We start from the raw sequence: 14,035 nt of genomic DNA, 5'->3' as shown, positions 1-14,035 counted from the left end.
GACTACAAAATCAATAAAAGTGCATTAAAGGTGTCCCGCCACTAATAAATGAGACTGTGAAATAAAAGTGGATCAAAATTTACCCTTTAGTAGAGAAATGCAGGGTAAGATGATAAAGACGAGGTAATAAACCAGATTCAACTGATATAAAGTTTATTATGGCACTATTTTACCAGTCCAGCCCAGTCAAGTTGTAATTGGGCTGCATGGTTAATGACACTAGAGGTATGTAAACATTAAAACGCTTGTAAACTTTTGTGTCTCCACTGTCTACACATGTATATTACAGATTCAAAAGTTTGTGTACAACAACATCAACACATAAATGCAAAAATTTTTATGTATGCATGGGTCTGCAATGAGGAAGCATTAGACGACAGATTCAGACGTATTTTGTATTTATGATCAACAATGAATGTTCAAATGCATGTGTTTGGACTGTGGGAGGAAATTGGAGAAAGCCCACACATGGACTTATTCTTGCTATGAGGGCAAAGTACTAATCAACACACCACTGTGCTGTCCCCGGCAATAAAGCAATAAAACACTAAAGTGTTATTACACCTCCAGAGGGGGGTGGACTCTCCCAGGTCATGTAGCTTCAGGGATTTCCTGTGAGGGAAAAACACAGATGTTTTACTAAAACTTGTGAAACCCAGATGCATGTCATCAGTTTTTTTGTTTTTTTTCCCCATCATCTCTGTGTAAAGTTCAAAGTCCCCAACTTGTGTATTAGAGCGTACTGAGCAATATTGGATCCATACGGATGTGGAGCCGTCTCCGTTTTGTCCTTTGTGCTTCACAGTGCTAAAGACTGTCAGTGAGAGTGATTTCCCTCGTCAGTTACTTTACATGTAAATTTAATTTCTCCGTTAAGGCGTGGAGGGGATAAGCTGCTGTGCTGGCTCTCTCTTGAATTGTATACATGCATAAATAAACACTCACACATACACACCCACATCTACAAAATCCCAATTTTCCAGGTGCAGAGGCCTGTAGAATAGAGGCTGAGCCACTCATACAGAAACTGCATTATTCTCCGAAAGCAATGTGGAAAATCGGAGCCATTATACCATCTACCACTGTGCAGGCACATACAAGTGGAGTTTGCCACTTGACAGAGAGTGCGATGGGGCCTGAAAAGCGCGAGGGTGCAGCTGGATTTGTGCTTGATCAGCGACAAAGTTCATTGTCACCCCCCCTCCCCGCAATATAAAATGTGCTCCACTTGTGCTGCAGAGATACGTTGTAAATAAAGAACTAACTGCACACTTCACAAGCACATTATACTGCATTTGGAAGTTGAACAGCTCCCAGACTGTCAACATGTGCACATCCTTCCGGATCGGCAGCGTTTTTATTTTAATGCCATGCTTTTCAAGACAAAAAAAAAAAAAAACGGAGTATAAGCTGAATTTATTGCATAATGAAGTAATTAGAAGTACCTGAGGTGGATGAATTATGCATCCCCTCTCTTTTATACAGCAGGTTGGTGAGAATGAATACCAGGAATAAATGATGATTTGCCCTCTTCTCCACTGTAGGCAAGGAGAAAAGTGGATTTATTCAGACGGCTAATACACACACTGACTCACAGTGTATACCGTGTGTGGATGAAATGGACTCGGGAGGCTTTTCCTCTCTCACAAAGCAAATATCTGTCCAGGAATAAGATATTGATTTGTCATTTCCCAGAGCTGGAGCTTAGTAAATAGGCTAAGCAGACGTGCGACCGGCGGATCCACATGGTTGTTGTCCAGTAACAGACGAGAGCCCTTTTCTCTGAAATCATAACTCAAATGTATCCGGTGCTTCTATTGTCACCTTGCGTGCACCTGCAAATCCACACAGATACAATAAAAAAAAAAAAAAAAGAAAACACACACACGTATGCACTCTCGCATCCTTTATTTTGTATTCATGCAGGGAGTCTTTTGTACTCAACCAAAAACAATCAAATATTTATTCCTATGTTTACAGCACTCTATTTCCACGGCAAGAGCAACAACACGTTTCTCCGTGTCGACACAAATGTTTGAGCTCCTTGTTTTGAAGGAGTGTGCCCGGGCGGAGAAGACGTTTAGTTCACAGTTTAACAGTTTTAATGAATAAGTGAAGCGGCGGGTGTCGGTTTCCTGGTTCAAGGAGTTTTGGCTCATTTAAAAAGAAAAATGGAAACAGACATTATTATTATTATTATTATTATTATTATTATTATTATTATTGTTGTTGTTGTTGTTGCTGTTGTTGCTTTTGATCTTGTTTAATATCTTCATCTTGGGGTCTGGAGCTTCATATTGTTTAACAGCACTGAGGATTTTAGCCAGAAGATCAAATTAACATTACACTTTAATGGTATTTTGAATATTATACTTGTTATTCATACTATAGTGTGACCCTTATAGAGGGCATATGCATTTATACAATTTATTCAAATGATCGCTATTGCTGCTGTTAGAAATACAACCACTAATAGTTTTGTTATCACTTGTATTGCTCATTATATGTTTTGCTCAGTTATTATTTTCTGTTGCTTGATTTGAGTTCATTTGAGTTCTCAACTAATACCATTCAGACGCAAGGCAATACAAAGGGATTTACATGGAAATAAAAGGAATATATTAAAAACAAAGTGATTAAGAAAGGCATAATAATGACACCATATAAAGTAAAAGCTTTATCAGAATCAGAAATTCGAAAGATTTTATTGCCAGCCACTATAAAAACGTACATTTCCACAGTCCGAAGAATTTCTTTTGGTGGTTATTAAGATAAAAGCAATAAAATAAGTAAAGTGTATTTTCCAATGGAAAGCCTGAGCAATTAATAGTGTTTTAAGGGCTGATTTAAAAGAAGCGTGTGTCAGCAGAAAGTTTGTTCCACAGGTGAGAGACATAAAAGCTAAAAGCTGCGACAGTGTTTCTTATGACTTTGGGAACATTTTGGTTAAACTCTTTCTGAGGACTTTGAGGATGTTTCATATTCTACTAGTAAATCTAAGATATATTTTGAAGAAAGATATTTGAGTGGATCATATGACACAAAGACAGCCAGTGCAGAGATTGGAGCTCAGGAGTAATGTGCTCTATCATCTCTGGTTGTTGAGGACTCTGGATGAGCTGCGGCTGTCTGCAGCTGATTTTGTATTAATTTTTTTAAATGATCCGTACACACATTGTTTCAAATATCCAGCCTGCTGAAAATAAATGCATGAACACGTTTCAACAATCTGGTTGAAGAGTTTCACATAAGCCCCATTTATTTATTTATTTATTTATTTATTTATTTGCTGCTATTGTATTGTGCAGAAAATAAAACTAAGGCATTAAAAACAAAATATTACTTTTAAATGCGTGCCATGTCGGAGAGTCTCCGGCAGATGACACTCTGGCGTCAGAATAAGCCTGCGTTTAGTTCTGGCCTCCATCCACTGGATGGCAGCAGAGACCAGTGAGAGCAAGCGGGGCAGATGTGGCCGGAATCCGTCATAAAGGAAACAAAGAAGAAAAAAGCAGCGGGAGAAAGGAGGAGGAAATGTCTTGAATGCCTTATTTTTAAAAACAAACCATGGTTGAAGTATATCTATGTATTTGAGGTGTATGTCGCTGTTATGGTGAGGTGCTGAGAGGTTAAGGAACGTGTTATTAGCGTGGTGCTTTGTGTTGTATTGACAGTTAATGGGCGCTTTGTTTCACTTCTGCACGTGGATGTAAACAATGTACCGGAAACACGAATGCGCTCGTTCAGAGATACATAAACTTTGTTTTTAGAGGTAAACGTGGGAGAACTGTTATTGATTTGGGGACATATGTGTCCGTATGCTATTTAAAAGGGCACTTAAAAAGATGTAAATAATAGATGGAATATTCTAAATCCTGAATTTGCAACGTGTGTGCTGTAACTTAAATGTACAGTGACATAAGTTGATTCAGTATCCCAGAGCAACAACAATATTTTTATAAATATACTTATTCTAATTAGAGTGATTGTATCTCAATGGGACCTTTAGCTTAAAAAAAACTGTAACAACCATCAAATAAGCTAATAACAATAGTAAAAGAAAGTATAAGTTAGAGAAAGAATCTCAAATATAATCAGAATAAACCAAAAGGAATAAAATACTATTACCTAGATGGAATTTGTAAGATAGAAATAGATCTAAAGTCCACTGCTTTTCAGATTCAGACATTTAGAAAGTATATTTGCACATACAAGAAATGTGTCTTGATAGAGTAGACTAGAAAATATTGAATTTATCCCAGAGGGAAATTCTTCACACCATTGCTCCACTCATAGACGAATCAATATTAATGTGTATAAGGTAAAAGGGTGTTTCACATAAATACAATAAAGACACAATTAAATGTAATTTAATGCTTGCTTAAACCATCGTGTAGCCTTTTTTTTTCTTTTTTTTTTTTGCATTAAATTGACATTTCCGAGATGAGTGAGGAACCTGCAGCAGAAATCCAGCTGCTCAGAAGCCAGAAGGCAAAGCTCATTGAAGTCCTGAGTGCGGATGCTGACTTTGTCCTGCAGCATGCAGACTCTCGCTGTCTGCTGTCTCCTCACGGCTACCAGCAGGTGAAATCCTGCCGCGTTCCCACTGAGAAGGTGACAGATCTTTTGGATCATGTCCTCCAGAGAGGCCCAGAAGCAGCACAAGGTCTGTTCAAACTTTTGAAAGAGCAGTCGATGCAGGAAACTTTCCCAATGCTTTCTTTTGTGAAGGACCTGCAAGTTGCCACATTGTCCACAGGTAGTGCATCATCCTTCTCAGAAGTATCATTTGCAAATACTATTTGTTTTTGTGTTGAAAATGCATTTTATTTTATTATTATTTTTGTATTTGCAAGGGAATAAAGAAATATCAACAAAGAGAAAAGGAACACTTGAAACACAAGACTTAGTTCCAGCTAAAAACAAGCGCAGCAATGGTGAGTCACGACTGTGAAAGTTTTCTTCCCCCTAATCTACCCAACGTTCACCTACTTCCTTTTTCTGTGTCTCTTGACACAGGTCCAGGCTTAGTGAAGGAGAAGCAGCTGATGTCCGTGGCTCGTGCAATCGGCCGGTCCTGGAGGGAAATAGGCAGAATGGGCCTGGAAATCCCGTCGGTGAAGCTGGAGCAGATTGAAGAGGACCACTCGACTCACACTGAGCGAGTGTTTGCCATGCTGCGTTACTGGTGTACCTGTCAGAGGGAAAACGCCACCGCAGCTCACCTGCATTCCCTCCTCAGTCAGGACGACTGGGCACTGCCTCCTGAAAGCATCGATTTCCTCTTGGAGTCTGACTGAGGCCTTTCTGCCTTTACTGTGAGAGGAGAGAAGTGGAATAGTTAAAATACAGCTTTATGTTGACCTAAATAGCACTTAACCAGAGACATTTTAAATTTTAAATGGTGTTTGAAAAAAGATCATGAATGTCTTCCATTTTCTTTTACTTTCTGATATTGTTATCTGTGTTGCAATTTTTGTCCTTTGGTTTAAGAAAAACTAAATTTATAAGCTTATTTCATTTTATTGTGAATACATGAGGACATTCCAAAAAGGCATTAAAATTGTGTTTTCATTTTTATGACTTATTTACTGTTTTGTTCAACATATTACTGCATAAATTACAAGTGTATCTGATGCTTAAGATTGTAAATCTACAGAAATCTCAATAATATTCAAATTATTTTACTGCTATTTTACCATACACAGATTTATTTTGGGGGGGGGGGACAAATTCAGGAATGAATAAATGTTCCACCGCTGATATATACATTTCAAGTAAAGTTGTTTCTTTTTTAGTACATTGTTATATAGGCCTTTTAGGGGGGGAGCATCTTTCGCTTGTTTTACCCCCACAAAAGTGTGGTTGTCCTCCTGTAGCTATTGTAACAACAAAAAAATGTTGTAGTGTTTGGAAAACTTTATTTAAAAAATTTTTTGAAACAACTGTTGGCTCCAGAAATATAAACCTTTCTACGCAGCAAGCGGCTTGACTGAGGTCCGTCACGACCTCACCAACATGGCTTCCTCCGTGTGTCGGTCCTCCTCGGTCACGTGTTCGCACGCAGGGCCAATCAGCACCGTCCCCGGGGAGCACTTCCGGTGCCGTTTCCTGTCAGTGTTTGTAAACTGAGAGAAAATTGGAAGTGCGACAAGAAATAGAACGCAGCAAACCTCTGAAATCCGAAAGGTAAGAGGCCGGGTGCGGAGCCCGCTTCGCGCACGGCTCTGTGAGCGCGCGAGGCCGCGGTACCGGGCGGCGTGTGGCCGCTGCAGGCGGCGGGAGAGGTGTTATTGTGGGGTCGGGCTCAGCCCGCACGCCCTGCCTGCCGCCGGGCTGTTATTGTGTGCGCGATGGGGGGAGGAGGAGGGCAGAGTGGTCCTAAAACCAGCCCCACTCCTGGGGACTGATTACGGCCTTCTCTCTCCGCGGGCTCCGATCTTTCGCACTTGCACACAAAAATACGTCACCGGAAGCTTTTCTGTGCATATTAAACGTGTTTAGGACACGTTATTTCGCCCGGCGATGCATCGTGCTTGTGAGTGGAAGGTCAAACAACTTTTGAGCAAACACAACGTTCAACTCTGATCTGCTCATTGAAGAGACTCACATGTCCCTCCTGTGTGGTGAATTTGAAGCCCACACTTGTTACTCCTCGTGCTGAAATAATAATAATAATAATAATAATAATAATAGTGTTGCATCGTTATAATGATGCGTTGTAATGATGCAGTTCTATGCAGTTTCACAAGTAAATCCGTCATAAATTCCCACAATAATGGCATGGGCAGCGTTTCTCGCTTCCTGTGCTTCAGATTGACGCATGCAACTTTGAAATAAGCGCAATGTTGCTTTTGAGCATCATGTTCGTGAGGATTCCCCGTCCTGGAGGGCTGCACTCCGCTAGGCTTTACCCCGAACTATTGTTTCCTAATCAGAGCTTCATCATGATGCATTCTTTAAATTCAGCTGTGTTGGAGCAGGGGAACATTGAAACCCTGCAGAACTATGGCCCTCCAGGACCATGAGCGTCCAGCCCAGCTCCAGAGGGTCAAACCAATGTTAATCCAAAGTAGGCATATACAATCCTCTGAGAAACAGTCAAATATGTTGACATTGCATCAATGCAAGCTCCTTTGCTCTGAGCTCTCTATCGCCACCGTGCACACATCAGAAAAATATAGTGTAACAACAGGATCACTAAAGAAGAGCTTGCTTGTTACATTGTTGTTTCCATTTTCACAGTAGCATAAATAATTATTATCAATGTTATTTCAACTATATTAAGACATTTGCATACACATTTGTTCATTATTGTCCTCAGAATATGTTCTTCACAGACATTTATGTGTTCATATTCATGATCACCATGTCGCCAAATTACATTTTCCCCTTGATACTTCAGCTGCGTTATCATTTCATTCATTTTTTGTTCGCGACAAAGTGATTTGAGGAGAAAACATCTTTCAGAAAAGTGGATGGAAATAGTTTACCTGAGACCAGTGCCCACACGTAGGATGATTCCTATGGACGCAACAGATGTTTTGCTGACACAAATCAAAGATCAACAGGAGTTCAGTGATAATAAATTATTGTTTACACAAAGTAATTCTCTATAACTGCAGATGTAGCATTTTGCAAATTTGGATCCTGTGATTTTATCCTAAATGTATCTTAAGTTAGAGTATCCATCGTCTTTTATAAATGTTTCACTTCTATTTTACCTGTGTTTAATTATATTTTCCTAAATTTAACTTTTTCATAGCCATGGCTCCTTAAAATTTGACTATGGTTTCATAAAGGCTAACATTTATATATGTGTGTGTTTTAGAAATACTTGCGAATATATTTTACTCTACCTTTAATCATTTTGATTTTAGTTGCTTTCTTACAGTTTGATTACCTTTTTACAGCTTTTTACTATTTCATTATATATATAGTTAAGTAATTTTAATACTCTGGACTTATTTAATACTTAGCCACATTGATTTCTTCTGATGAGATAACAGGAGACACAGTTAATGACTTGATCTTAACAGGTTCAGGAGAGTTAGAGTTAGAGGTTTCAGAGTTAAATGTTTTGTCGCCTTCCCATCTCTGCGCAGACGTTACTGGAAATACCCAGAATAAAATAAAATTGTTCCCTGAGCTGCGGTCAAAGGTACAAAATGGAAAGTACAAACTTTATTTATACACTGTGTCATTAATTTTACACAATTTGCACCAAATTTTTATCACAATTTAGTTTGACCATTTAATATAGTGCCAGGCTTGTTTTGTTTTCTCGTATATCAAACCTGCACAAATGTTTTTTTTAATTTTCCTACTGTTTCCCATCACACTTTATATTTTCTATCCGATAGTTGTGTTTCCGTGCACCAAACCATTGGGGCTTTCCCGCCTGATAATCCGCGTGTTTCGTTGACCAGAGTACGTGGTCATATATCCATATGGTTCTACTTTCAGGCTTTGGCCCCCGATGATTTGGGTGGGCGTGGTCTCTTCTGTTACCCCTCATCCCGAGTGAAGCCCCCTCTGTTCCCCTCAAAACACACACGCATTCAAACCACGACGATGACACACCATTCCAACAATTCTGTTCGAGATCATATGAAGTGGGTCAGTGGAAGTCTTTTCATCTCCAGAATCACCCTCATGGTTTCATCTGTCTGCCCCAGACCCCCCCCTCCTCCCCCCTCCCGTCCCGTCCCGTCCCGTCCCGGTCCCTGTGAGAAGTCCCTTTGGTCCCTGACATGTTGTCTGTGTTGCCAGGCGGGGTTGCTGGGCTGCGAGGCGGTGCTGTCCAGCATGGCCCTGATGCAGGCCAACAACATCCCGGGCCAGAAGAAGATGATGTCCACGCTGGGTCAGGGCCACAGAGGCAGTCCGGAGGGCCACCACACACACCCGCAGCACGGCCACAACCACCACGGGCCGCAGGTTCACCATGGACAGGGCCAAATCAGCCACATGGGACACCCGTCGGCAGGGACCTGCCCACCGCTGGTGAGAGAAATAGTATTTAACATGGAGACAATACGATTACTCAATACGGTCATTTCGTCGTACTGGTTGGACTGTGTTCGTTGACATTATAATGACGTGTGAGATGCATTTTGTGTTTTCAAACTGTTTATAAGTGTTAAACAGTTTGAAATTCAGCGGATGACCCTGCGCCAGAGATCGTCCGTTTGAGTCGGTTGCACTTTTCCCAAATCATGATTAGCTTCTCCTTCTCCCAAAAGCTAATCCGGAAAGACGGGGATTATCACTCATCGAGGGTGATGGATGGAAAGGACGTGCAGGCCAACCAGAATATGCAACCCAAAAAGAAACACAAAAAATCATCCCACAAAATTAAAGAGGAGGTGGAGGTAACCATGTTCGCAAGATTTAAGATGGTTGGTGAAAGAAGCGACGTGTCTTTGCCCGCGTGCTCATTTTCCACCATGTTGGGTCGGTGTTCGCAGCGTTTACTGCCTCACATCAACATGGACGACGACGACGACTCCTCTCTGAAAGTCCAGAAGAACTTCATCTGCGATCACTGCTATGGAGCTTTCCGGAGCAGCTACCACCTCAAGAGACACATTCTCACACACACAGGTGAGAACCGGCATTCCTTCACTCACCGCCCCTGTACTATTCCCCGTCGTCGTGTCGCTGTACAGCAGGTTGTGGTGTTTACAGCAAACTCGTTAAGCGATCGAGGATGTACAACCCGAGGAAAGAAGTTGGCGCGAAGGCTGATGTGGGGGTTTTCTGTCTGGGTTTAGGGGAGAAGCCATTTGCTTGCGATGCGTGTGACATGCGGTTCATTCAGCGTTACCACCTGGACAGACACAAGAGGGTCCACAGTGGAGAGAAGCCCTACCAGTGTGACCGCTGCCATCAGGTCAGTAAGACGGTTTACTTTGTCGAGTTAAGATTGCATAATTCTGCTCAGGTTTTTTCTGCAGCTCTGACTTAAATGTAATATCTAATACACTACAGTTGCATGATTTCAAATTCCATGCTGATTAGATTCAACATGCAATATTATTCCCACACCGACCACAACTATAGTCTCAAATTTGATATAAAAATCTCGGGGGGTTCAAGTTAACAATGATGATATTCTTAAAGGTCCCATATTAAGCAACATTTACAGTAATGCAGTACAGAAATGTTTCCCCATAGTCTGTCTATAAGACCCCAGAAGTGAAGAAAGTCTGTCAACTCCGCCACTTGCTTGCTCCAACTTTTTAGAGAATGTGTGCACACACAGGCGATTTTCAGATTTTTCCTTTCAACGATATCCTACAGGGAAATAACCACTCCCTCTGAATCTTTAGATGAGCTGAAATTCAGCACCAAGGCTGGATTTGAAGCAATACATTTTGAGTACAATGTTGTTGGACCTCTGACATCTATTGTAAATAGTTGAAAACTGTAATGAGTGCTCAGTGCGGAGCTCCCTTAAAGCCCTCAGCATTGATGGTTGAAAACAAGAAGAAACCAGGGAGGGGGTTCAGAAGTCAGTTAAAAAAAAAAATTTTAAAGATTAAAATGGTAATGATTTCAATAAAAATGCACGCTTTTATGACTGAATATAATAGGAAGTACTGTTAAAATAGATTAAAAACAAGTGTCCAGTTAGCATGCCTCAGTCAGTGCTTCCTGCTGTCTGTGGATCTCAACAGTGGTGCATTTAACGAAAAGATTCCAAAGACATCCAACTGTCGTTCAGAGCCTCGGTCATCCAACCGAGAACCCATAAAAACATTTCCGACTTGGGAGTTGAGGGAAATAGGCACTTGTGCCCTCGGTGGTTTGTGCTCGGCGCTTCAGCCTGGATTGCGGGAACAGATTTGTCTTCTCTGCTTCAGAACTTCTCGCGGACAGACCGGCTGCTGAGGCACCGGCGGCTGTGCACGGTCGGGATGAGCAAAGACGAGAGCCAGTACTCCCAGAATGCATCTGGCCACACGGCCTCCTGGAGCCCGCTGCAGCCTTCCAACAACCGTCTGACTGTCTGAGCGTCGGCTGGAGCTCCGTGATGCCACACGACGAAGCCGAGGCCGAGATCAACTCGGCCAAACACGCCGCGGCTCCTTCCTAAAGCTTGATAGTGGATTTTTGTACTTTTTTTTACGTACTGTTACATTTACGACGCAGGCAAAAAGAGATGGACCACTTAGAAATCTTGGACTACAGTTCATGGTATTATGGCAATACTCCTTTTTACCTGAACAGTTTGGGGGTATTTTTGCTGTCACTGAACAGTTTAACTACTTTTTTTTTTTTTTTTTTTTTAATCTAATCCGGATGCTCAGTGTATCGTCCACCTTCTGATCTGCAGTGAACCGGCAGCTTTGCCCGTTTGTTTTTATTCAGAAGTCTCTGAAGGACAAACACGGACACACACACACTCACACACACACACACACACACACACACACACAGGATTTTACTGTTTCCCTCTTGTTTAATGCGCTTGGAAGTTTTACTTGTGTACCAACAGAACTGGTGGCGTGTGTGTGTGAGTGTGTGTAGCCCCGACCATGTAAGTAGCCGCCTATAAAACCAGTCTTTAGGTACTTTATAAGAACACTGATCTGAATATTATTGGCGCTCATCGCAGAGTAAAAAAATCACAGTAGTTGTGTGCAAAAAAAAAATGTCCTTTGTATTCCTGACACACAAGTCTTAAATAGATCAAAAGTCATGTGTAACCCGCATTTCATCCAGATGAAGAAGTAGAAAACACTAGAAGTCATCCCATTGCTCCTGAAATGTTTTGTCTCATCCTGGACTTATATTCGCAATTTTGCCAAACATTTTGGATGCGACGCTAAAAACCGTCGATAATGAAATACGATGGGCTTTATAGGAGTATTTTTTTTTTTTTTTTTTATAGCTCTTGAACATGGATATATAAACCACACATCTATAAATATGTGCTTTGAACTGAGATTAGTTTGTAGAAACGTGTGAGAAATGTCAAAGGAGACGACGCAAGCTTCCCTGATGCTCCTGCGCTAAATTCAATTTTTTTGCAATAATATCTCAGTTTATCCTTTCATTTATTTTTTTATAACCCCTTTAAGTTGAGGACGTGAGGTGGAGGAGGAGGAGAAGACGTCCCCCCCACACACACACACACACACACCGGACTGGGTTCCTCACACTCTTCCTGTAGTGAGTGAATGTGACATTTCACTGTGTCTTCAGTGAAGATGATTTACCGGCTGGTTTAGTAAACGGGGGGGGGGGGGGGGGGGGGGGACTATGAACTTGTTAGATTGGTGGCGCCCAACAGCAGCCCGTTAGGTCCGAGGCTCTCTGTAAACACTGGACGTCGGTTCAGTCGTAGAACGCGTGCGTTTTAACACTTCTTTAGACTAAAATGTTTAATCGTAGGCAGGTAGTCCAGCTGCTGTCAGACCTTTAGAAATATGTGGAAAAGGAGTTTGGGGCCCATCGCTGACTGTCTGCTGTTTTATGGAGTTAATATATATTTAAATTGTATTAGGGGTAGAAATTTAGTATGTATGGGACCTAAACTCCTCAAGTGAATCAAAGTTTGGTTTCTTTTCAAAGCTATATACATTAGACTGGTTATTTTGTTACGACATGTGGAAAAGCCGCAGGAGGGGGGGGTCATTGTTCATCGTGTTTTTCGGAGAAAGCTTCCACTCATGTCTTTTTTAGAGTAGCAGCCATGTTTAGTTTTCCAAACCTTTATTTGCATGTATTCTTTGGAAAATCTTGTATTTTATTTTGTCTCTTTTTCTTTTTTTTTTTTATTCTTTATGTGAGTCCCAACATTCATTTGTCAGGAGTGAAGTGAGTTTTGACTCAGTCCGTCACACTGTACCTAGTGGAGTATTAGGGCCTCAAATCACAATAAAAAGGTGTTTCTTTCTCATCGCATTATGTCGCTGGTGTGATCTACAACCAGGTTTCTTCAGTGGCTTTGCAAGTTACTCCACCTTTATCTTTCACATTGGAAACCCCCAACATGATACAGTCACATTTGTGAGAAATCGGCGACGCACCACTTCTGTCAGCAGGTGGCAGCCATGACCACACGAGTCACTTGATTTCATTGTGAGGCACACGTGGAAGAAAAAAAGACAATACTAAATGTTTTAACCCCATCACTGAAGGGTCACAATGATCTGTGTGGGAACACCAATAGCAGATTAGTACATAAAGAGAACGTTTTTGTAAGTAAATACCATTCATTCTTAATTAACTTTTCTTTTCTTTTTTTTGCACTTTAGCCGTCTAAAAGTGCTTCATGTTGTTAGTAATACTCCTTTAGACATGCACACTCACACAGGCTGGTGTTCGCACACTATAGACGGACTTTGGACAGTCTGCTCTTTTTGGGAATTTTGCCAACAAGAATCCATCTCCTGTATAAAACTTCCTGAAATGTGCCTTAACATGTAATTTAACTTGAGGTTAGAGCGTCAACATCTTTTTGTTCAAAACTAACCAGAAACGCACAGTGGGGGAATGTAAATGTACAACACTCAATCACAGGGGCCATTGGTTCCAAGTGTTTATGTGGTGAAATGTTCAGTGGATATAACGGTCTGGGTGTGAATGGCTTGATGCCCCACATTTTTCCGGGAAAAGAAATTCTCCAACCACATTGTCCCATAACTCTGCCTGCGTGCATATTGCCACACCGGCCGTGCGTTAGGAAGCGCGGATCATAGCCTTTAGCACCTTCCTTTTTCGCTATTGACTAGTTCTTTAATTACGGCATTAGGATAGGCAGGATGAGATCAGCCCCGAAGGCTGCTGGGAGTGTGCGCTTTCCCCCCATGGGAGACATCCCCTCCTGCTGCAGCCTGATTTACAGCACCCACAGGCCCCCGGCACTTAACAATGGACCTCCTTAAGTGAGGTAGATGGGGAGGAGATCAGAGAGGGGGGAGATAACACTCCATCTTCATGCACAAAGTGCTGAAATCATCGGGGTTCGAAATCATCTCAGCGAGACAGACCGATCATGGAGTCAGTCCAGAGGTAAAGTGTG

General features: G+C 41.6%; 1 protein-coding gene and 1 long non-coding RNA gene across 2 annotated transcripts; both read left to right on the top strand.

Moving 5' to 3' along the window:
• Positions 1 to 4,656: 4,656 nt before the first annotated feature.
• LOC308130879 lies at positions 4,657 to 5,199 on the top strand. Its single transcript, XR_013936644.1, has 3 exons — positions 4,657 to 4,759; positions 4,857 to 4,937; positions 5,020 to 5,199. It is a non-coding gene; the product is annotated as an uncharacterized lncRNA (long non-coding RNA).
• Positions 5,200 to 6,106: 907 nt separating this feature from the next.
• znf740b (zinc finger protein 740b) lies at positions 6,107 to 12,888 on the top strand. The gene is made up of 7 exons (XM_080496768.1): positions 6,107 to 6,189; positions 8,467 to 8,619; positions 8,773 to 9,006; positions 9,246 to 9,374; positions 9,471 to 9,606; positions 9,777 to 9,895; positions 10,869 to 12,888. The coding sequence occupies exons 2-7, from the start codon at positions 8,575 to 8,577 to the stop codon at positions 11,016 to 11,018; spliced, it is 813 nt and encodes a 270-aa protein (XP_080352894.1). The 5' UTR covers positions 6,107 to 6,189; positions 8,467 to 8,574; the 3' UTR covers positions 11,019 to 12,888.
• The last annotated feature ends 1,147 nt before the right edge of the window (positions 12,889 to 14,035 follow it).

The sequence above is a fragment of the Blennius ocellaris genome, assembly GCF_963422515.1.
Source record: "Blennius ocellaris genome assembly, chromosome: 5".
NCBI lineage: Eukaryota > Metazoa > Chordata > Actinopteri > Blenniiformes > Blenniidae > Blennius > Blennius ocellaris.
Note: the sequence above shows the minus strand (reverse complement) of the source record. Positions and strands in the feature narration are given on the sequence as shown.

Coding starts and splice junctions, on each gene's coding strand:
- znf740b (XM_080496768.1), top strand. CDS start 8,575: ATGACACACCATTCCAACAATTCTGTTCGAGATCATATGAAGTGG. Junction 9,607..9,776: donor ACACATTCTCACACACACAG/GTGAGAACCGGC, acceptor GTCTGGGTTTAG/GGGAGAAGCCATTTGCTTGC. Junction 9,896..10,868: donor AGTGTGACCGCTGCCATCAG/GTCAGTAAGACG, acceptor TCTCTGCTTCAG/AACTTCTCGCGGACAGACCG.